The 24,368-nt window shown below is 40.2% G+C and overlaps 1 protein-coding gene across 50 annotated transcripts in view; it reads right to left on the bottom strand.

Moving 5' to 3' along the window:
* USP40 (ubiquitin specific peptidase 40) overlaps positions 1-24,368 on the bottom strand; it is an 82,064-nt gene that overhangs the window by 30,779 nt on the left and 26,917 nt on the right. For 31 of the 50 annotated variants that reach the window (XR_014830276.1, XR_014830277.1, XR_014830278.1 and 28 more), the window contains 8 exons: positions 23,441-23,732; positions 16,079-16,160; positions 13,704-13,875; positions 11,253-11,337; positions 10,229-10,299; positions 8,181-8,500; positions 5,687-5,810; positions 4,059-4,116 (listed from right to left, as the gene is read on the bottom strand). Coding sequence is in view for 19 of the 50 variants with exons in the window: in XM_021076209.2 (XP_020931868.2) it covers positions 4,059-4,116; positions 5,687-5,810; positions 8,181-8,500; positions 10,229-10,299; positions 11,253-11,337; positions 13,704-13,875; positions 16,079-16,160; positions 23,441-23,732 (1,204 nt within the window). In the remaining 31 variants the exon portion in view is untranslated. The remainder of the gene's footprint in view (positions 1-4,058; positions 4,117-5,686; positions 5,811-8,180; positions 8,501-10,228; positions 10,300-11,252; positions 11,338-13,703; positions 13,876-16,078; positions 16,161-23,440; positions 23,733-24,368) is intronic. The other 19 variants (XR_014830272.1, XR_014830269.1, XR_014830270.1 and 16 more) reach the window with 5 other exon arrangements.

Here is a 24,368-nt window from a genome sequence, read left to right on the forward strand (position 1 = left end):
AGTGCTACAGAGGAAGGTACAGGGGGTCAGAGTGAAACAGAAAGATGAAGGGAGACTGCGGAGCGAGGGACGATGGGAGTTGTAACACTTGAGCTGAGGCCAAATGAATGACTAAAGTCAGCAGAGGCGAGAGTTCCAAGAGCCCACAGAACTGAGAAGTCCTGGGGGGGAAGGAGAGCCTGTGTGTACACCAGCAACTCCAGAAAGTCAGCTTGGGAGGTGTGCTGTGAAGAAGCAGATGAGTGGACGGTGACAAGGCTGCTCAGGGAGAGGTCAGACAAAGCAGGCAGTAGGCTACAAAGTGCAAAGAGCACTGCAGTGGTTTCAGCAGAGGTGACATGACCTGATCTCATCCGTTTAAGACAGTCACTTGCCATGGACAGAACAGTTTGGAGGGAGTAACTGGGAGGAAGACCTGTGACACAGGAGGTTAATTAACTACTCATTTTAATAAACCAGGTACTCTGAACCAACTTTACTGAAATGTTACTTACTTATAATAAAACACATCTATTTTATTGCACAGTTTTTTTTTGTTTTTTTAGGGCCGCACCTGTGGCATATGACAGTTCCCCAGGCTAAGGGGATAGAATCAGAGCTGCAGCTGCCGGCCTACCCCACAGCCACAGCAATGCCAGATACAAGCCACATCTGTTTCCTATGCCACAGCTTGCATCAACGTGGATCCTTAACCCAATGAGTGAGGCCAGGGATCCAACTCACATCCTCATGGATACTAGTCAGGTTCTTAACCTGCTGAACCACAATGGGAACTCCACGTACACAGTTTTAAGAGTTTGATATAAATGCTCAGTAACCACCAGCAAACTGGGATGTTATTCCCATTCCCTCTAAAACTCCCCCGTGCCACTCTGTGGTCACTCCCCCACCCCCTAAGCCTGATCTGTCTCTTGGGTTTTCTTTTTCGAAAACTGCATACTGGAAGCGGAATCTCGAGGACGACTCTTTCACAGCTAGCCTCTTCTGCGGGGCATGGTGTCTTGGAGAGGCGTCCTCGTTTTCCACGGGGTGGCCGTTTACTTCTTTTATTGGTGAGTGGAATCCCACTGCTCAGATACACCACAAACTGCTCACCTGCTCGTGGACACTTACATTGTTCCGTTTGGGGTTATGAACATTCACCAACAGTATTTACAGTCTCTGTAAGAATATCTGCTTCAACTTTTCTTGGATAAAAATTCAGGAGAATTGATAAGCGGACGTTTAAATTCACAGGGAATACGCTAACTCTTTACCAAAGGGTATCATTTTACATTCCCGCCAGCAATACAGGGGAGTTTCAGTTGCTCCCCATCTTTGACAGCACTTGGTTTTGTCCATATTTAAAATATTGGTCATTCTACTGAGTGTGCAGTGAGGTCTCATTATGGTTTTAGTTTGGTGGCTAATGATAGCAAGCATCTTCCCTGTGCACACTGAGTGCTGAGAGGTAGATCTAGTGTAAAGTGGCTTCCCAATTTGAGTTGTCTTCTGAAGAACATTTTAAGTATTTTTCATGTATCTTTGATACAAGTCGGTTGTTAAATACACATTTTATAATTTTTTTCTCCCAGTTTGTGGCTTGCCTTTTCAAATGCCTTTTGAATAAGTTTTAAATTTTGCAGTAGTCCAATTGATTTTTCTTTCATGGTTTATACTTTTTGAGTCCTATCTTTTAAAAAACCTCTTCTGGAGTCCCCGTCGAGGTGCAGCGGAAAAGAATCCAACTAGGAACCATGAGGTTGCAGGTTTGATCCCTGGCCTTGCCCAGTGGGTCAAGGACCCGGTGTTGCTGTGAGCTGTGTTGTAGGTCGCAGACGTGGCTTGGATATAGTGTTGCTGTGGCTGTGGTGTAGGCCGGCAGCTGTAGCTCCGATTCGACCCCTAGCTTGGGAAACTCCATGTGCCGCCGGTGCGGCCCTAAAAAGAAAAAAATAAATAAAAAGAAAAAAAAGGAAAAAACCCTCTTCCTTATGGCAAAAGCAACAAAGATTTTCTCCCAGATATTTCACAGTTTTGGGTATTAAATTTAAGCCTGTGATCCATTCTGAGTTCATTTTTGACATGATGTAAGTAAAGCAAAGCTGGAGCGTCACTTCTGCATCTGTGGACAGCCAACTGGTCCAGCATACTGTGCTGAAATACCATCTTCCCCTGTGGAAATACTTTGGTGCTTTTGTTGAAAGGCAACTGACTACTCTGGGTTTCAAAAACCACACATGGTCTCTGTTACACATTTCTTCTTAAATGAGCCCTTAGAAAATGAAAAAACACTTCTTAGCTCACTGGCTATGGAGAAAGAGGTTGCAGCAGGCCTGCTGACAACGGCGCTATGAGTCTACTCAAGCCAACACACAGTCTTGATTCCTACAGTTTCAGAGTAAGTCTAACTCTTCCAACTTTATTCTTTGTTTTCTTTTAAAATTGCTATGGATACTTTAGCTTCTTTGTACTTCCAAGAATCAGCTTGTCAATTTCTACCAAACAAACAAAAAAATACTGCTAGAATTTTGAGTGAGAATGTATTGAACGTACAAATCAATTTTGAGAGAATTACCCTCTTAATTGCATTGTGTCTCCAAATCCAAGAATGTGGTACACCACTCCATCTATGTGGGTCTTCTTTTCTTTTTCATGGTATTATTTTCTAGTTTCCACTGTACAGGTCTTACACAGATCTTGTTAAAATTTATTCCCAAGTACTTTATGATAGTTTAGGCTGTTATAAGTTGTTTGCTTAATTTTCCTTTTTTGGGTGGTTTTTACACACGGACTTGAAGTTCCTGTTAAACTCACTTTTTAACTCTAGCAGATTTTACAGGATCTTTGGGGCACACACAGAGACGCTCAGCACAACAGCGCTCATCACCACTCCCTCAGGAAAATGCAATTAAACACAGGAGATGCCAATTCGTATTCACTATGATGGCTATACTCAAAAAGACAATTAAAATACTTGCAAGGATGTACAGAAACTCCAACTCTGACACACTGCTGCTAGGTGTGTAAATGATTCAGCCACTTTGGAAAATAGTATGGCAGTTTCCCACAAAGCTAAACGTAACTCTGACATACAACCCACCATTTTTAATGCTGTGTATCTACCCAGAGGAGTTAAAAACACGCGTCCACACAAGGACATGATGTTTATAGCAGAATTATTCATAAAAGCCAAAAAGTGGAAACAATCCAAATGTCCATCAACTGTAATGAATCCAAATGTCCATCAGCTGTAATGAATCCAAATGCCCATCAACTGTAATGAACAAAATGCGACATCCACACAATGGAACACTTCTCAGCAATCAAAAGGAACAAACTACCGAAACATGCTAAATCATGGATGAAACTCAAAAATCGCATGCTAAGTGGAAGAAGCTCGATACAAAAGCCTGCATGTTACCTGGTTCCATTTACATGAAACGTCCAGGAGAGCAAGACGAAAGAGACAGAAAGCAGACGAATGGCTGTCAGGGGCCTGGTGTGCAAATGGGAACGAGAGATCTTTTGGGAATGATGGAGATGTTCTGAAACTGGGCTGTGGTGACGGCTGTATGACTACACATTCATTAATAATCACTGACTTGTACTTAAAACGGGTGTTTGATGACATGTAAATTATACTTCAACAAAGCGGTAACAGAAAACCTAATGCCGAGTGGGCAGTGAGTTTGCGGAATGTTATACTCATCATGGTAGAATTTACTTAAGTGTAAAAATACAATATGCATAACACATATATACAGAAGTATAATATACACAGTTCAATGTGAACACACAACTAGATACACTCCCAAATCCGATACACTGCTTGCATGTGGGGAGGAGGGAGACTAGGTCTGAGGAGGAGAATGAGAACATAAGAGGATCTGAACTGTATTTGTGACGTTTGAGGCAAAAACAAACATGACAAGGTGCTGACATTTATCCATTCTGGGTGGTAGATACGTGAGTTCTCCCTAAATTACTTTTTGTACTCTCCCATATTTTTTCTATTAAAAATGAAAACAAAACTCAATTAAACCAAAAAAAAAACAAAAGCAAATGTAAATGATTACCTAGTTCCTTCATTAATTTTAATTCCTTTATGGCTTTAGTTCGAATATCAAACACCACCTAAAATAGAGAAATAAACTAATGACCGTGTATAAGTTAAAAACAATGGGAGGAGAGGAAAATGAAGACTCTCAGGGTGAGTATATACAGATTATGTGAGTTATTAAGTAGCTTAAATTTAGTAGTTTTTGCCTACTTGAAAATTTTTTCTCCATCTCCAAAATTAATTTTCTCTCTTCCACAAAGTCAAAGGTAAAAATCTGGATCTTAGTTTTTACCAAATTGAAGAAAACTAAAACAGAAAGGCCTCCTACCGAAAACTTTCAAAAACTGAAGCCATAATACTAGCTAGAAGGGCAAAAAGTTGACAAAAAACAACCCTTCTGATGACAGCAAACAAAAGGAACTGCAGGCGATCATATCTGTGGATGTTAAGAATAATGAATCCAGGGCCAACAAGCAAGAATATAAAACTGTACACCACTAAACCAAGGACACTATTTAAAATTTCTACTTAAATTATTTTAGATTGTTTTTTCTTTTTAAAAAAATTTAAATATTTAGGCTAATTGCTTCTAGGGCACAGAATCTTGGAAATTTAGGGGTAAAGCTGGCATGAGATAGCGACTCTACTTTCCCTCTCTGTGCTGAGAGGAAGAGAGCCTGAAGCAACCGAGGACTTCACCTGACTCCCATCCCGGGTCAGGGCGGTCGGCCTCCTGAGCTTTGGGGCACTGACCTCATTCTGTCCCCACTACTGTGCCAATAAATATTAGTGGACCTTGAGAAATTATAATTTTATGCAAAAGAAAACATTTTTAATAGTTACAGAAAAAAACTTAATCAAGTAAGACCACATAAATACAAAAAGATGCTTCCTTAAATCATGTTTAAAGAAACCAGTATGATAGTCTTTAAATGGAAAAATGAAAATCTTAAAATCTTAAAAGAGCAACTGGCTTTATATGGAACACAGAGTATATTGTTAAGTAATTGATGATAAATTAAAAAAAAAAACACCAAAACAAAAGAACACAAAAACAAAACATACATATCATTTTTTTTTTTTGGTCTTTTCAGGGCTACACCAGTGGCATATGGAAGTTTCCAGGCTAGGGGTTGAATGGGAGCTGTAGCTGCCAGCCTACACCACAGCCACAGCCACGCAGGATCTGAGCCTTGTTTTTGACCTACATCACAGCTCACGGCAATGCCGGATCCTTAACCCACTGAGCGAAGCCACGGATCGAACCCACAACCTCATGGATACTAGTCGGGTTTGTTACCGCTGAGCCAGGACAGCGACTCCATATATGGGATTTAAAAAATACAGAAAAGACCCTTGAAGAGAGAATTTCATATTTATCAAAGCCAGAAGATTCCATGAACTAATTAAAAAGATAACTAATTAAAAGGCTTTGGAGGATAAAAAATGGCACCTATTTTCTTGAACTATGCCAATAGCTTACAAAGGTAAGTAAGCAATAATCAAGTGTTCCAAGTAAAAGGGATTTCGTAAGATTCAGAAGGCTACTGAAACAGCTTTTCTGAATGATGACGGTATAGTTATCTAGATGAAATTCTATTCACTAAAGAATGGCTAACCACACTTAAAGGGTGGTCTACTCACTGTGTTAAGAGTTGCTGATATTTTAACTTGCTCCTCTTCAGATTCTAATTGGCATAAATTTTTAACTTGGAGCCAGTCAATCTCATTCGTACTAGTGATCCATTTCCCTTGTTTGGTCAAAAAACTGTAGGTAAAAAGACATTAAAAAAAATGTCTTTATACAGCACTTTTATGGATCAGAAAGGATTAGAAAATTCATGCTTTTCCTTAGGCACCACTTTCAAAATTCTGCATATGACACTTCATGTGACAAATTAAAGGTGGCCAAGTTGGACTGAGTTGGCTTTTGCAAAGCCAACCACCTTTTCAGGGCGGTGTTAGAGGGCACTCTACAGTCTATATTCATGACCCCAAATACTCTTTGGCTCACACAAACAGCTTGTTGCCACATTTTTCAAAGAGAACTGCTGTAACTGAACAACCACTGTTAACCTTTACCTGTATGCTGTAATCACTGGGGTAGTTTTGAAAGAGCACCTATGCTCAAAAGCCCAACCAGAACATTCAGATGCAGTTGCTATCAGGACAGTCATGCACAGCTGTGCAGACTGGCATGGAATAAAGGTACCCGATGTAATGGGAGTCTCACACACACACACACACACACACACACACACACACACACACTGTACATTTGTGTTTTTATTATAGAGTTAAAAAATTTTAGCATAGCAGATGGCAGTGGAGTTTCTTCTTCTAACAAAACTTTCCTACAGATACAGTTAAGGTTCTTGAGGAAGGCGTGACTTCTTTCTAATTCACACAGAGGCACTGAATGGGCTAGCGGAAGTCCTCTTTGGGAGTATGGAGCAGGGCCCTAAAACATGATTCTACTTTCATTTCTGTTATCCCTACTCTGGGACTCTATCTTGAGTTAGCAATCCTAAAAATGGCAAAGTCTGAAGCACAAATATGCTCCCTGAAGACTGCCTTAAAATAATGAAAAACTAGATGAGGACAACGACGAGAAGGATGCTAAAATATTTAGCACTTATATGTGCAAACACTTGTAAGCACTTAACTCTTTCAATCCTTACCACTCTGTGAAGTTGGTATTAATTATTATGTCCATCTTTTTTGGCCATGTCCATGGTATGTGGAAATTCCCGGGCCAGGGATCAAACCTATACCACAAGAGTAACCAGAGCAACAGCAGTGACAACCCCAGATCCTTAACCTACTGAGCCACCAGGGAACTCCTTATTTTGCCCATATTACAGAAGAAGAAACTGAGCAGAAAGAGAAGTAACCTGCTCATGGTCACACTATTAGTGAGGGATAAAGCTGGAAACGAAGCCAGGCAGCTGGCTCCTGAGTCCCTAGCTCTACGCACTGCCTCACATCCGCGCAGAGTCAGGTAAACTGTAACATCAAGGTAGATTATTATGTACCCAGGAAATGAGGTTTATCAAGAGCCTCCAAACATGGTGGCAGAAAGCAGGAGATAACTATTTGTCTACAAAATCATCACTATATGCTTAAAAAGGGGAAAAAAAAAAACCCTTTAAACAAAACAATTATTTAAATTCAGAAAAAGAGGAAAGCTAATGGACAGACACTGCATGAGTGGTACAGGGATGCTGTTTTGGGTCTCCTGTCTTTATTTCTCTATTTCCCAAGTCCCAATAAATGTACCTTACTTTCTAAAAAGAAATATGTAATAAACCTTTATATCCAATAAACAGATGTGGAAATAAGTGTCTGGAGAACACCTGCCTAAGACAGCAAGAGTGATGCACGTAATGCAAAACGAGCCCAGTTCGCAAGTGCTCCGCTTCTCTATGTCACAGCCACCAGTGAGTAACAATGCAGAGCCTTCTTAACCCAAGTATGTTCACAGCGCTGACAAAGCAGGGGACTGACACACTGTCCACAATCTAACGCCTTCTATGTGTGGAAGTCTGGGGGGACGGCATGTATGATGCCCACAGAAATGTGCTGGCACAGACATGGATAACTGAAACAGAGAGAAGAAGCGCTTTTGAGCTTCAGATGTGACTTAGGGGAAGCAAAGGTGTAATTCCCCACACAATTGCCCGACCTGGACAGCTGGGAGGATCTCAAGCATCATAAAAAAGGATGACAATGAAAAACTGAATTGTCTTAGGAGATTCTTGTAACAGAAGTCAGACACTTAGCTGTGATCATGAAATACCCTCCCCATGAAAGATTTCAGCAATTTTCTCCGAGAATATGCCCTGTTTTATTGTAAGTCTCATATAGAATTCGTCTGAGAAGATTCTGCTTTACAGCCAACTAATCTAGACTGTATCTAGCCTATACCTATACCTCTATTATAACAGTTGCCACATTTATAAAAACACCCGTTTCTCTCCAAGTTGCCTAAGAACATTCCCATTTTATAAAGAACAGAATGTTTAGAAATAAAAAGAAACACTTAACTTTTATCATTCCATGTAACATAAAACATTAGAGTTCTAAGAGACAGTACTACAAAATAACTTAAGAAAGAATTCGCTTTTCAGCAGGTTACCTGCTATCATCATTAGAATCCTGAATTAAAACTGTGCTTCCATTTCTGAGACCTTGTTCTCTGAAAGTCTTCTTCAAGTCTTCCTTGGCAAGGGCGGTCCAGCTCTCCTCACCTAGAGATGTGGTGCTGTTGATTAAGACGACCCCTTCTGGGACTGACAAGGCTGCGAACACAGTGCCTAGTTCCGCGTTAGATGGAAAGACATGCGGAGATTCCACCAACTGCTGACTCTCCTCTCCTTCGCTGCTTGTGCCCAGATGAAGAACATTTAAAAGCAGAGGTTCACAGTCACTACCGGTTGGAATCTGGATTCCACCAACCTAACAAAAGCATCAAGGCAAGCATTAGCAGAGTTACATTTACCAAAATTAAGTTGACATTGTATCGTAGTAAAAGACTCTTATAGAACAAGTCTTGTTTTTTTTTTCAAGTGAAATAAAGCTCACAAATGTCTTTTAAATATAAGAACAGGAGTTCCCGTTGTGGCTCAGTGGTTAATGTATTCAACTAGGAACCATGAGGTTGCAGGTTCGATCCCTGGCCTTGCTCAGTGGGTTAAGGATCCGGCATTGCCGTGAGCCTGTGGTGTAGGTTGCAGACATGGCTCAGGTCCCATGTGGCTGTGGTGTATGTAAGCCGGCAGGTACAGCTCCGATTAGACCCCTAGCCTGGGAACGTCCATATGCCGAGGGAGTGGCCCTAGAAAAGGCATGAAGACAACAAATAAATAAATAAGAGAACAAACTTAGATTTTTCTTTGTGACCTTCTTCTTAGCCATCTTTTGCTTTTTAGGAGAGAAATGTGAAGTGGAAACAGAGGTGTATGAATCCTCAGTGGTGGTAAGTATATGAGATGGACCAAGGACAGTCCACTTAGTGGTGAGGTGCTCCCTGCCCTTTTTTTGACTTAGAAAATTCAAAACAAAGACCAAAAAAACAAAAAAAAGCCCTCCCAAAACGGAGTTCCCATTGTGGCTCAGTGGTTAACAAATGCGACTAGTATCCATGAGGATGTGGGTTTGATCCCTGGCCTTGCTTTGTGGGTTAAGGATCCAGTGTTGCCATCAGCTGTAGTGTAGGTGGCAGATGCGGCTCGGATCTGGAGTTGCTATGGCTGTGGTGTAGGCTGGCAGTTGTAGCTTCAATTGGACCCCTAGCCTGGGAATCGCCACATGATGCAGGGAAGGCCCTAAATAGGCAAAAGATAAAAAAAAGAAAAAAGAGAAGAGAAAATTCACTCTGCTCCATTATTCACCTCCATCCCTAATTCAGGAGATCAATCTGCCCCCTTCTGGGTCCCCAGTGAGAGTATGTACAGACTCCCTTGTAACACTTAGCTGAGTGTAATGACTTCACTATGACCTCTTGAAGGACAAAGACTGATTATTTACCTTTGCATCTAGCTTCTGACACACAGCCTGGCACCAGGAGGTGTTCTATAAATATCTCTTAAACATACAACAAAATTTATGGACATGTTAACAGTTTTCTAAGTGCTCTCACATACACTGAATAAAAGTTTATCACAATAAATTTAGGTGCAGAGGATTAAGACTCTGACTGCAATGGCTCGGGTCACTGCAGAGGTATGGGTTCAATCCTCAGCCTGGCACAGTGGGTTAAAGGATCTGGCGTTGCTACAGCTTCAGGGTAGATTGTAGGTGTGGCTTGGATTCAATCCCTGGCCTGGGAACTTCCATATGCCATGGGTGTAGCCACTAAAAAAAAAAAAAAAGAGGAGTTCCTGTCGTGGCGCAGTGGTTAACGAATCTGACTAGGAACCATGAGGTTGCGGGTTCGGTCCCTGGCCTTGCTCAGTGGGTTAAGGATCCAGCGTTGCCGTGAGCTGTGGTGTAGGTTGCAGACTCGGCTCGGATCCGTGTTGCTGTGGCTCTGGTGTAGGCGGGTGGCTACAGCTCCGATTGGACCCCTAGCCTGGGAACCTCCATATGCCGCAGGAGCGGCCCAAGAAATAGCAAAAAGACAAAAAAAAAAAAAAAAAAAAAAAATCCCAAACTGCCGTGAGCATTTCTTCCACACTTGTTTACCTCCACCCCATTCCAGACAAAGATGTCTTCCCCATCAGCAATCTCAGTTTCACACAGTGTCAGGTCATCTCCTAGGAAGACGAGATTATCAGTGAAATCACTCTCATGATCATCAAAAACAATTTAACGAAAGAAAGCTGAGACACATTTGTTTGAAAAAGCATTCTTGTTAAAGAAAACTGAGGAAAAATGCAGTAGTTATGTTTGTTATATTGACATTGTTTTATCTTATTTTTACCTTTATTCCTTCTATTACACTCTTTAGTTTAATTTTCTTCTCCTGTAAGCATCTCTCCACGTCGTTACATAAGCTTGACAGCAGGAAAAGAGTTAATATCCAAGGTCAACGGTAGCTGACACTGAACAGGGTAAGGCTCACACATCAAATGGGCCTTGCCCACCACTGATCAGCGCTACGTCTCTGGCGACCGCAAGTCTCTTTGGTTCCACTTTCTCATTTATGAAAAGCGGACCAGAGAAGTTTGTGAAAATCCAACGAGATAGTTTACACGAACACTGACCTCAGTATTTAGCACCAAGCAGTCCAAGGTAAATGTTACCAATGCTACTGCTGTAATTGTTTTATTGTTATTTAAAGGAAGTACTTCCAAGCTCTTGAAGTACTTTTGTTTATTTTTGCTACAAAAATCTGAAGCTGAGAGTTGGGTAAGGAAACCAACCTATATTAAACAAGATTTAAATGGTTTCAAATCATTTTGCTCAAAAATATGTGGTAATATAAAAAAAAAATTCCCAAAGTCTTTAAAACACATTTGTTTAGGTAGAGATGCAGCCTTAATTTCAGAAAATATAAAACATTCCGTCAGTAAAATTTTACACTTTGTATATACTGGATACACTATAAATTGGATAAATTATTTGTTTAAAAACCAATGTGATAACCTAGATAATTAAGAAAAATAGTAGGCAGGAGGAAAGACTGGCCAAAAGTAGAAAATCACAGATGAGCCCCACAGAAATGTAAATATACAAAATCACTGCCATGTTTTAATACTTATCTTACCATCAAGTGTCTGGTAAACGTGAAGTCCTGCTGGCACAAACTTGGCAATACTAAGAACCATATCTCCTTCCCAAAATTCTAACAGCTACAAAATACAAATGAAAGAAAAGAGAACAACGAAATGGAACATTTAGATCACTTTTCCAGGATAAACGAGAAGAGCACCGTGCCAGTGTACTTATGTAGTAGATACGGGAGCAAGCAAAAGGGACAATCCCCACAGAGCACCAGAAATGTGGAAAGACACATTTCACGGTTAAATAAATTAGTTAGATTCAAAGACGGTTAATCTCATTTCCATAGTGACTGAAGACTCTTGGCATACACAGAGAGCACAACCATTTAAACAACAATCATTTCTACTTAGTTTATGGGACAACCACTTTTATTAGAAGGAAAAGTGATTTGTGTGCCAGCGTAGGAACCCCTGCCCAGAAGAACAAAAATAATGTGTTTATAATTACCACTATGCAGGAAAAAGCATGCTTGAATATTCTTATTTCTCAAAAGGAATGTCTCTCACTGTAAATTTTAAAGTGGCATTACTAGCTTATTTAATAGCTTACCAGGGATTTTTGTTTGTTTTTTAAAAAATTTTTCTATACCCAAGACTCTGGGGACTGCAGTAACCTCACCAAAACATCACGTAGCAAGGTCAGGACTATTTAGTCTCTCTCCACAATATTGCAAGGTAGTTCTCTTAAAAAGAAATGTCTTATGTACTTACCTGTGTCAACTGCACAGCCTCCTGCCAGTGGCTTAATTCTAAAATAATACAGAGTGCACTTAAAGCACCAAACAGCAAGGCATTCCCATTGGGGCTCAGGGGGTTACAAACCCAACCATTATCCACGAGGATGTGGGTTTCATCCCTGGCCTCACTCAGTGGGTTAAGGATCTGGGCTGCTGCAAGCTGCGTGGTGTAGGTTACAGATGCAGCTTGGCTCTGGTGTTGCTGTGAGCTGTGGTGTAGGTTGGCAGCTGCAGCTCTGATTCGAACCCTAGTCTGGGAACTTCCATATGCTGCAGGTGCAGCCCTAAAACAAAACAAAACCCAAAAAACAAAATCCTAAAAGACTCCCCCCAAAAGCAGACCAGAGTGAATCTACACCTTGAGAAGGTGAGTAAGGTCTTTTCCATTTGAAACATCACCCTAGAGGGGGTCAGATGCCCAAGTCCACCTATATCAACATGCCAGGATTGACTCAGAAACAAACTTTTAGGGGAAAAGTTCAGAAATACTAGACAATTTTAGAAACCCTAATACTGACCCAACATTTAAATATCATTCTAATCATCTAAAGTTAAGAGACTGTCCTGCTTTTCTCAGAAGAAACACAAAAGAAAGCTACTAATTTTGGTAATTGACAGTTTTTCAGAAAAGTCACTGGTTTCCATGGGAAAAAACTTTCTATTTCCCTTCTTCTTGAGCATGAAGTAGTGTGGCGTGAAGTATAATTAAGAGGAAAGAAAGAGGAGGGAGACCAGGGCTGGCACCCCAGTTCTACTGCTAACTAGAGTCTGACCCTGGGCAAGCCTTTAATCTCTTTCAATCACTATTTCCTCATCTTTGAAATGGGGTGAGGCTGCCCTCATGAGGTTAAATAATCAAATGATACAATTTATATGAAAGCACTGAAAGTAAAACAAAGTATCTGGAGTAGGTTATTTATTTATTTATTTTTCTGTCCTTTCTAGGGCCGCACCCATGGCATATGGAGGTTCCCAGGCTAAGGGTCTAATTGGACCTCTAGCTGCCGGCCTACACCACAAACACAGCAACGCCAGATCCGAGCCACATCTGCGACCTACACCACAGTTCACGGCAACGCCGGATCCTTAACCCACTGAGCGAGGCCAAGGATTGAACCTGCAACCTCAAGGTTCCTAGTCAGATCTGTCTCTGCTGCGCCACGATGGGAACTCCATGGAGTAGGTAAATTAGATAAATTATTTGGAGACGATTACGACAATGTTTCTTTCTCCAGCAGACATCTTCCTTCATTTAGGAATCTTATTAACAAACATTATTCTATACTGAAAGGCAGAAAAGTTCGGTGCTTTTATTGTTTTAGCAGCTCTTGGTTTTAGCCAACACAATTATCTCTATCTTCTTACTTCTTTAAAAAACGGTTCTCTTTCACTTATTTTTCCCCAGAAATACAATGTTTTACTTTCTCTCGCCCTATTTACTATACCAGCTTGACTCTCCCTTGAAAATGTGCTGGCAGGACTGTGTGAGTCTTGCCTGTGCAGAAAAGCTTTTCTGAAAGGCTTACGAGTCATGGGAGAACATCTGGGCCATTCCTCGAGAGAAGTGAGAGGTGCGTAGGATTTTCTTAAGCAGCTTTGAAAAATAAATAGTTGTATGCTATATAGGATTTCTGAAAAGGGGAATCAGCTTGAGATAGATGGGAATGTCTAAATGAAGAGGAAGTGAAACAATATTACCTGAAATATTGATTGTCGAAGATCTCCTAAAGTTTTTCTTTTATCAAAGGTCAAATCCCACATGCTTTCTGTTTGTGAGACTACTGGGTGCAGAGCCCCATTGAAGAAATGATAATGGGGGCCGAGGTGGAGATGCAATTCAAAACTATTGTTTGTAGAATCACATTCTGCCCTTTAAAGAGGCACAAAAACACACAAATGCTAAGTTTTCATAACATTCAACTCAAACCTTGTTTTACAGAATAAGTTCTCTATTCCACCAAGTAACTACAATTAACATCCTTTCCTTCCATGCCCCAAATGACATCTTTCTTTTGGCATATCCATGGCATGCAGAAGTTCCTGGGCCAGGGACGGAACCTGCACCACAGCAGGGACAACGCCAGGTCTTTAACCCACCGAGTCACCAGGGAACTCCAAAATGACTTATCTTAGTTTCTCAATAGCTCTGCCACTGTGAATTCCAAGGAAAAAGGTTTTAATATACACTGTGCAATGTTACTCTGAACAAATGACACTTGAACTCTTCTAATCCTGAGATGATGATTATGAAGAAAATGCTAGAAACACGCTTCTGTATTTCTACAGGAACAAACTTCTATTTTCTCCTTACTTCCACTAGATCCCACAGACACTCCATGAACTATTTGATGTCGGTCTCATGATCCAAGTCTACTACTCTCTCCAGGTCAAATGTCCTCAGCAGCAGCCTCGTGCTGGCTACAACTTGACTGAATCCACTCAGGCTGCCCTGAAGCACAGTGCCAAAAACACTCTAGGCAGCCAGACCAACGGAGAGTAAGACGAGGCTATAGCACCACTCAGGTATCTAGTACAACTTGGTGAATGCGGGAGAAGACAGTGGTAGCAGAGCTCCCATGTGGCTCAGGGGGTTGAGAACCCGACTTGGTCTCTGGCTTTGCTCCATGGGTTAAGCATCTGGAGTTGCTGTAAGCTGTGGCACAGGTCACAAATGTGGCTCGGATCCAGTGTTGCTGCAGCTGTGGCACAGGATTCCGCCCCCAGCCCAGGAACTTCCTTCCATATGCCCCAGATGTGGCCCTCAAAAGCACAGTAGCTTCTTCAATAACCACATTAAAAAGATCAGTACTGGTTGACTAAAACCCCTTAAGTTGTTTTTATTTTTAATATTAACTGCTAATCCACACCATTCATGCAGGTAGTTTTTTTTTTTTTTGCACTTCAGATATTTCATTCTGAGTTTGGGTTTTTTTTTTTTTTTTTTTTTTTTTGGCCACACCTTACAGCATGTGGAAGTTCTAGGCCAGGGACTGAAATGACCTATGTGCGTCACAGCTACAGCAACACCAGATCCTTAACCTGCTGCACCATAAGAGAATTTTCTCTATTTAGTGTCTTTATAAGGCTACACCCATAGTATACAGAGGTTCCCAGGCTAGGGGTCGAATCTGTTTGGAGCTGCAGCTGCTGATCTACACCATAGCCATAGCATCGCCAGATCTGAGCCATGTCTGGAACCTACACCACAGCTCATGGCAATGCTGGATTCTTAACCCACTGAGTGGGGACCAGGGATTGAACCCACAACCTCATGGATACAGTCAGATTCATTACCACTAAGCCACAATAGGAACCCCTGTTTTTATATTTTTAATGTCTTGATTTTTGTTGAGCTCTCCTTTATATCTTAATTTGCCTTTCAGTCTACCTATTTTCTCCCCCTCCGCTTCAAATCAATGATAAAAATGTAGAACACAGCTCTGCCACATAATCGGCCCGTTGGGTCCACAAGAGGACCATGAGAACATGCATTTCTGGAATCTAGTTCCCACCGACCCAGAGGGCAAATACAGAACCACTTCTTCAGGGTTCACGGTTAGATCTCAAAAGAGAATGCTGAGATTATCAAGTTCTCACCAACCATCCCTTTAACAATCCATTGCAGGTTTTTGCCCCAGGCTGACACTGAGCTGAACAGTGTGTAGCCTCCATGTTTCCTTCGTTTGGTCTGCTTCTGGTCTTCTGTCACTAATGCCAGTTCTCACAACTACTTACACATGAGGGGATGTTCCTAACAGACTCCGTGCTGAGGGAATAACCTGAAAGGCCAGGATACAATGCACTCTGCACAACTACGTGCTCACAGACTCCTCCAGTTTTCCTACTTAGCGATGGCTGTTTCACAGTCACTTTCTCATTCACTCTCATGGATAAGGGCACTTGCACAGTAAAAGATACTCTCACTGTAAGAATTCGGCAGCTAATAAAAAGACAATGACATTATCTAGTTTGCTTTTTTCCTTTTTAGTTTTCATTACTGGATACTTGAGACCTAAATTACATCCCTGTTCACCAGAAAAACCATTCCAACTCTAAAAATAAGTTAAAATTACCTTTTCATTTGTAGTTCAATGTTGGCTGCATCCATTTCATTCAGCAAATGACATGGAACCCTGTATCTTGGGTTAGCTCGAGCTGTGAACAAAATCTTTCTTTAACTTGTGTAAACTAAGTAAAATCTGGTTGCTGAGGAGGTAGCATGGAAAACTAGACAGGACTGTGCTGGAAGCTAGGAAAGCATCTACTACCTGTGTGAATATGAATTTTCTCTGCATCACCCATCTCTCTGTCTTACCATCCGAAAAGTGAAAACATTAGAACAAGTAAAAGTTGCTCTCACTCCCCTGGGAACTCACGCACCCTGCTGCTGCTACTGCCAAATGCTCTGGACACCTTGTAGATATGCCTAGAGCTCATTACCACTAACCAGGGCCTGCAACTAGGAGTAGCCTGTGCCACCTTCCCACAGTTCCTTGCTGCTGTCGAGAGTCCAGTGACCAGGTATGGACTGTTGGCCCTACCCATTGCCTCCTTCTTCCTAAAAACACACTGAGCCTCCTGGGGGTAACAGCCTGCTCACACCAAAGAAAGAGACAGCAAATATTCAAAATCCCACACCAAAAATAAATAGTAACCATCCCCCCCCCAAATACAAAGGGATGCTCTTGCACAGAAGTAGCTTTACAAGACTATAGTTTGGCTTCCCTAATCTCACAGAAAAAGAAAAACATAAGCAAGATGAAGAAGCTGAGAAACCAAACCCAGTTAAAGGAAGAGGAGAATTCACCTAAAGCAGTCAACAATGAAACAGACCTCTGCAGTCTGACAGACACTGAGTTCAAAAGGTAGTGAAAATACGGAAGGAATTAACGCTGACTATCAAGGAATTAAGAGAGGATATGAACAGTAATGCAGATTACTTTAGAAAGGAACTAGAAAATATAAGGAGGAACATAGAAAAATTAGAAAATTCATTTGAAGAGATGCAAACTGAGCTAAAGGCACTAAAGAGCAGAATGAATAATGCAGAGGAGCGAATTAGTGATTTGGAAGATAGAATAATGGAAATCACACAATCAGGACAGCAGACAGAAAACCAAATGAAAAAACATGAAAGCAATATAAGAGATCTATGCGATAATATAAAGTGGGCCAATCTACGAATAATAGGAATTCCAGAAGGAGAAGAAAAAGGGACTGAAAATATATTTGAAGAAATTGTGTTTGAAAACCTTCCAAATCTAAAGAAAACTGATATGAAGACACAGGAAGCACACAGGGCCCCAAACAAGTTGAACACAAATGGGATCACACCAAGACATATTACAATAAAAATGGCAAAAGTCCCAGCCTCAGCAATCAGACAAACAGAAGAAATAAAAGGCATCCAAATAAGAAGAGAAGAGGTAAAACTGTCAGTATATGCAGATGACATGATACTATATAGAGAAAATCCTACGGACTAAACCCAAAAACTACCGGAACTGATCAACAAATTAAGAAAAGTAGCAGGATATAAGATTAACATCCAGAAATCAGTCGTATTTCTGTATACTAACAATGAAATACTAGAAAAGAAATACAAAAATATCCTTCAAAATTGCACTCGAAAAAATCAAATACCTGGGAATACACCTGACTGAGGTGAAAGACTTACGTGCTGAGAAATAGAAAACATTAATCAAGGAAATTAAAGAGGATGTAAAGAAATGGAAAAATATTCCATGCTTGTGGGTTGGAAAAACTAATATTGTAAAAATGGCCATAATACCCAAAGCAATCTACAGATGCAACGCAATCCCTAATTACCCATGACATTTTTCACAGAACTAGAACAATCCAAAAATTTATATGGAACCATAAAAGACCCAGAACTGCCAAAGTAATTCTGAGGAACAAAAACCAACCAGAGGCCTAATTCTCCCAGACTTCAGGCAATATTACAAAGCCACAGTCATCAAGACAGTGTGGTACTGGTACCAAAACAGACAGACAGACCAATGGAACAGAACAGAGAACCCAGAAATAAACCCAGACACCTATGGTCAATTAATCTTCGACAAAGGAGGCAAGAATATAAAATGAGAAAAAGACAGTCTTTTCAGCAAGTATTGTTGGGAAACCTGGATAGCCACATGTAAATCAATGACACTAGAACACACCCTCACACCATGCACAAAAATAAACTCAAAATGGCTTAAAGACTTAAATGTAAGACAAGATACCTTGTAAACTCCTGGAAGAGAACATAGGCAAAACATACTGACATCAACCTTACAAATGTTTTCTCAGGTCAGTCTCCCAAAGCAACAGAAATAAAAGAAAAAATAAACCAGTGGGACCTAATCAAACTGACAAGCTTTTGCACAGCACAGGAAACCAAAAAGAAAAAAGACAATTTACAGAATGAGAGAAAATAATTTCAAATGATGCAACTGACAAGGACTTAATCTCTAAAATATACAAACAACTTACACAACTTAACAGCAAAAAAGCCAACAACCCAATGGAAAAATGGGCAACAGACCCGAATAGGCATTTCTCCAAAGAAAGTATACAGATGGCCAACAAGCACATGAAAAAATGCTCAACATCACTGATTAGTAGAGAAATGCAAATCAAAACTACCATGAGATACCACCTCACACCAGTCAGAATGGCCATCATGAGTAAGTCCACAAGTAACAAGCACTGGAAGGGGTGTGGAGAAAAGGGAACCCTCCTGCACTGGTGGTGGGAATGTAAACTGGCACAACCACTATGGAGAACAGTTTGGAGATACCTTAGAAATCTATGCACAGAACTACCATATGACCCAGCAATCCCACTCTTGGGCATATATCCAGACAAAACTTTCCTTGAAAAAGATACATGCACCCCTATGTTCACTGCAGCACTATTCACAATAGCCAAGACATGGAAACAACCCAGATGTCCATCAACAGATGATTGGATTTGGAAGATGTGGTATATATACACAATAGAATCCTACTCAGCCATAAAAAAGAACAAAATAATGCCATTTGCAGCAACATGGATGGAACTAGAGACTCTCATACTGAATGAAGTAAGTCGGAAAGAGAAAGACAAACACCATATGAGATCACTTATATCTGGAATCAAATATATGGCACAAATGAACCTTTCCACAGAAAAGAAAATCATGGACTTGGAGAACAGACTTGTGGTCACCAAGGGGGATGGGGAGGGAGTGGGACGGATTGGGAACTTGGGGTTAATAGTTGTAGACTATTGCCTTTGGAATGGATAAGCAATGAGATCCTGTTCTGTAGCACTGGAAACTGTATCTAGTCACTTATGATGGAGCACGATAATGTGAGAAAAAAGAATGTATATATGTATGTGTAACTGGGTCACCATGTTGTACAGCAGAAAATTGACAGAACACTGTAAACCAGCTATAATGAAAAAAAAATTATGTATATATTAAAAAAATAAATAAAACAAGTAAAAGGTAAACAGTTCTTTAAGCCAACTTAGAAGAATTCTATTTTTTCAACTCTTTTTAAATATACCTTAAAAAAAACACAAAAAACCTGCTGTTTCTTTCCTGATAAACAAATGTAATAATGGGTCACTGTAAAAATTCTTTTTGTGGTTTTCCAGATTTTTTTTTTTTTTTGCTTTTTATGGCCACTCGTGAAGCATGTCGAAGTTCCCAGGCTAAGGGTCAAATCAGAGCTGCAGCTGCCTGCCTACACCACAGCCACAACAATGTAGGATCCGAGCTGTTGTTTGCGACCTACACCAAGCTCATGGCAATGCTGGATCCTTAACCTACTGAGTGAGGCCAGGGGTCAAACCCGAATCCTCATGGATACTAGTTAGGTTTGTAACCTGTTGAGCCACAATGGGAACTCCAGTCACTGTAAAAATTCTGGAAATGATTTTTTGTGTGTGTGTCTTTTTAGGGCCACACCTGCCACACATGGAGGTTCCCAGGCTAGGGGTCAAATCAGAGCTATAGATGCTGGCCTACACCACAGCCACAGCAACTCCAGATCCAAGCTGTGTCTTCGACCTATACCACAGTTCACTGCAACACCAGATCCTTAACCCAATAAGCGAGGCCAGAGATGGAACCTGGGTCCTCATGGATGCTAGTCAGATTCATTTCCACCGAGCCATGATGGGAACTCCAGAATTCTGGGAATGATTTTTTTAAATGTAAAAGAAATAAATATTACCTGTAATCCCACACCTAGGAGACACTGTGAAAGATTTGATACACACACTACTCCTACACAATGTTTCTGTACACACACACACACACATACACACACACACCACTTATTTAAAGCAACTAGGATTACAGGATTATAGCCAACAAATCTGTTACTTGCTTTTTCATTTCATATGTTGTGTCTTTTTCCAAAGCTTTAAATAACTGCATAGTAGTCTATTCTATACATAGCATAATTAATCTAATCAATTTTTTCCTATTACATGCTTAAGTGATTTCCAGTTAGTCATTATTAAATAATGGGGGTAACTAACATCTTTGGACATAAATATTTATATACAGTTCTGATTATTTCAAGACAAATTTGTAGACACAGAATTACTGGCTTAAGATTTTAAAATACATACAACCAAGTTCGCTGTATTATGCTATACACCTACCAAATGTAGAGGAAGTGCCAACTGTTGAGAACCAGATTAACAGAAATATCTGACTTTGTAGGAAAAAAGCCATCTCTCAGTGCTGTTATGATTCATGTTTTTTGATGAAAAAAAATTTTTTTGCAGTTTATTGGATGTTCCTATTTCTTCTTTTGCACATTAATCATTTATATCCTTTCCCAAATTTACTCCTGAGCACAAGTGAATAATGTAAGAGCACTCTACAGATGGGGCAATCAATCTGCCATGTTTCACTATTTTCACACTAGCTTGTCATTTGCCTTCTGGTATTGTGTAAGGTTTATATCACTTTTCCTTAAATTGTTTTGGTTGCTTTTATGCTTAGAAAGGTCTCCTCTAACTTAACACCAGAAAAATATTTATATTGTATTCATTTTAAGGCTTTTTTACATAAACATCAAAGGAACTAGAATTTTATTCAAGTGATAAATATAATCACTTAATTGTACTAATTGCTAATTTGCGTGATTAGCAATTAACCAACTTCCCAGTTGTCTTTATTGAGTAATTCATTTTCCCCTTATTTATATGAAAAGCTACCTTTTCATGGTTAAAATCTTAGAAATACAGAGCTCAATTTCTGGACTTACTGCAACAATGATCTACCTCTTTGTAAGAGCACTACACTGTCTTAGTTGCTATAGCATTATAAATATATTTTTACTGTTAAAATAAATTTTCCTTGAGTAGTCTCCTATTCACTTTTCATTAATTTATCTCTCTAGATGAATATGAGAATCATTTTGCCAAGTTCCATCCCTTTATACCCTAAAAAAGTCCATCAAGATTTTGGCTGGATCTTTATTCAATTCTTGTCTTTGTCTTTTTAGGGCCACACCCACGGCACATGGAGGTTCCCAGGCTAGGGGTGGAATTGGAGCTGTAGCTGCTGGCGTACACCACAGCAACACTAGTTCTGAGCCACATCTGTGACCTATAACTCAGCTCACAGCAATGCTGGATCCTTAACCCACTGAGCAAGGCCAAGGATCAAACCTGCAATCTCATGGTTCCTAGTCGGATTCATTTCCGCTGCGCCACGACAGGAACTCCCTTTACTCAATTCTTAAGCTAACTGGAAAATTGCCATTTAATACATATTCCAATTATGTACATACTAATATTGTTCGATTCAGTGAAGATAATATGCCTTCTGAAGAAATGTGTATTTCTAAAACTGTGAATTCAGCTCCCCAATATTTTTATCACAACTATCACCATATTTTTCCCCACAGAAAAAAACAAAGCCCTCTCTCATTAACAGAACAGCTATGTAACTGTTTCAGATCCAGAGAATTAATTTCCTTTGATTCTGCTTTTTTTCTTATTCTTCATAAAAATGATCATTATTCTCATTCTCTAAGAATAGTATCCTCATTTCTTTTTTTTTTTTCACCTGTGCTCTACAGCAGAACTTTATTTTCTATTCATTTTAACATTGATTTTTTTTTTTTTCCCCACTGTACAGCAAGGGGATCAGGTTATCCTTACATGTATACATTACAATTTTTCCCCCACCCTTTCTTCTGTTGCAACATGAGTATCTAGACATAGTTCTCAATGCTATTCAGCAGGATCTCCTTGTAAATCTATTCTAAGTTGTGTCTGAAGTATCCTCATTTCTAATTGTAGATGTGTCTCGATCTAAAGAGCTTTCCTAGTTAGGATTTTTTACTTTTGCATAGATTTGGGGACGTGACCAAAACGTCTTACAGACTGATTCATGGTAGTAGCTTCAACTCAAAAATTTAATCATTGGGGGTCTCAGTGTTAAATAAACCTCCATGGTATGAGGACTCAGAAGATGCAACCAAGAGGGCTTTGGAGATATTTCAATTTGCTCAGAGACTTATTACCTTGAGGGAAAGGAAAAAAGAAAATAAAATAAAAGGGAAAACATGAAAATAAGACCAAGACCACCTACAACTCAAAGACAACACACGGCTGAACAACAAAGCCAAGCCCAAGCAGAGGGCAAGCATGTCTCCCATATAAGAAAACATGACCTGAGAAAGTGCAATTGTGAAAATCTAACTATGGCCTCCTGTTATGAAAGGGGGAAAAATAGAAATGTATAATCTTTATAAGATGACAAACTGTTAAATTTCTTCTGGTTTTTTTTTTGGTCTTTTTGTCTTTGTAGGGCCACACTTGCAGCATATGGAGATTCCCAGGCTAGGGGTCAAATTGGAGCTGTAGCCACTGGCCTACGCCACAGCCACAGCAATGTGGGATCTGAGCCACATCTTCGACCTACACCACAATTCATGACAATGCCAGATCCTTAACCCACTAGACGAGGCCAGGGATTGAACCCACGTTCTCATGGATGCTAGTCTTCTGGTATATTTCTTATTGTTAACTTGAAAATATTTAAAAATATCCCAAGAGTAAACCTTCTAAAAGGGTAAAATTTCAGAGTTCCTGTTGTGGTACAGCAGAAACAAATCAGACTAGGAACCATGAGGTTGCAGGTTCGATCCCTAGCCTTGCCCAGTGAGTTAAGGATCTGGTGTTGCCGTGAGCTGTGGTGTAGGTCACAGACGCAGCTCAAATCTGGTGTTGCTGTGGCTGTGGCAAGGACAGGCAGCTGTAGCTCTGACTGGACTCCTAGCCTGGGAACCTCCATATGCTGCAGGTGCAGCCCTAAAAAGCAAAAATAAATAAATAAAAGGGCAGAATTTCAAATAGCATTCAATATTTGCCTTCTAAAGTCATCAATTTAAATAGGAACATTTCTCTTTCCTTACCTTCAGGGGGTCTCTGCAACTGGGATTTCCGATAAAACAACATGTAGGCACTTTCTTTACCCTGAAATTGCTGTTCAATATCCTTTTCCTTGATTGGCTGGACTTTGGCGTCATTTATATCAAACCAGTGGGGACAGGAGGGTCTATCGTTTAAACCTGGGGACTCTGAAGTACTTGTCTTTTGATCACTCCTTTGGAAATCAGACTCAGCCTGGAGAGAACGGTCCTTCAACAGACTCACTGTTCTTTCATCTGAACTGAGCTGAAACATCTGAGAGTGAAGCTGTAAGAACTACACAGAAACAAAAAACAAACACTGGCTTAATGAAAAAAATTTTAATTAGACATGATTAAAAAACGCTTTCTCTTCCTTTCTGTGATAAGATATTTTACCTTCACTTTTATTTTTGGCCTGGCTAGCTAAGAGGAAAAAAAAAAGTTCATATGGGCCATAATAAAATATTCAATAAAAACCAAAGGGCTTTTTGTTAAATAGCCTAGGAGGTACAGCAAGGGGGAAACCTACCACGACACAATCTTAAATATAGTTTTCTTATTTACTCATTTATTCATCCATCTTTGGCTGCTCTGCGGCATATAGTGTTCCCAGGTCATGGATCAGATCTGAGCCGCAGTTGTGACCAAAGTTGCAGCTGTAGCAATGCTGGATCCTGAACCCACTGTGCTGGGCCAGGGATCAAACCTGTGTCCCAGTGCTCCTAAGATGCTGCATATAGAAAATACATGGGAGGTACGTGTAACATTCGCTTAGCTCATCAATCAAGACAGAAAGGTGACTCTCTTGCTTCTACAAGAAACAGCTCCAAAATATTTTACTAAGTGTTCTGTTGCTTTGTTTTTCTCTCTCATTTCTGGCAGTACCAGTTTTTGTACCTAATTTTACAGCCAAGGAAACCAGATGGCCAAG

Source organism: Sus scrofa, chromosome 15 (assembly GCF_054392235.1).
Source record: "Sus scrofa isolate SSC_HxYL_T2T_F1_AM1 chromosome 15, Sscrofa_HxYL_maternal_Yorkshire_Landrace_v2.0, whole genome shotgun sequence".
Taxonomy (NCBI): Eukaryota; Metazoa; Chordata; class Mammalia; order Artiodactyla; family Suidae; genus Sus; species Sus scrofa.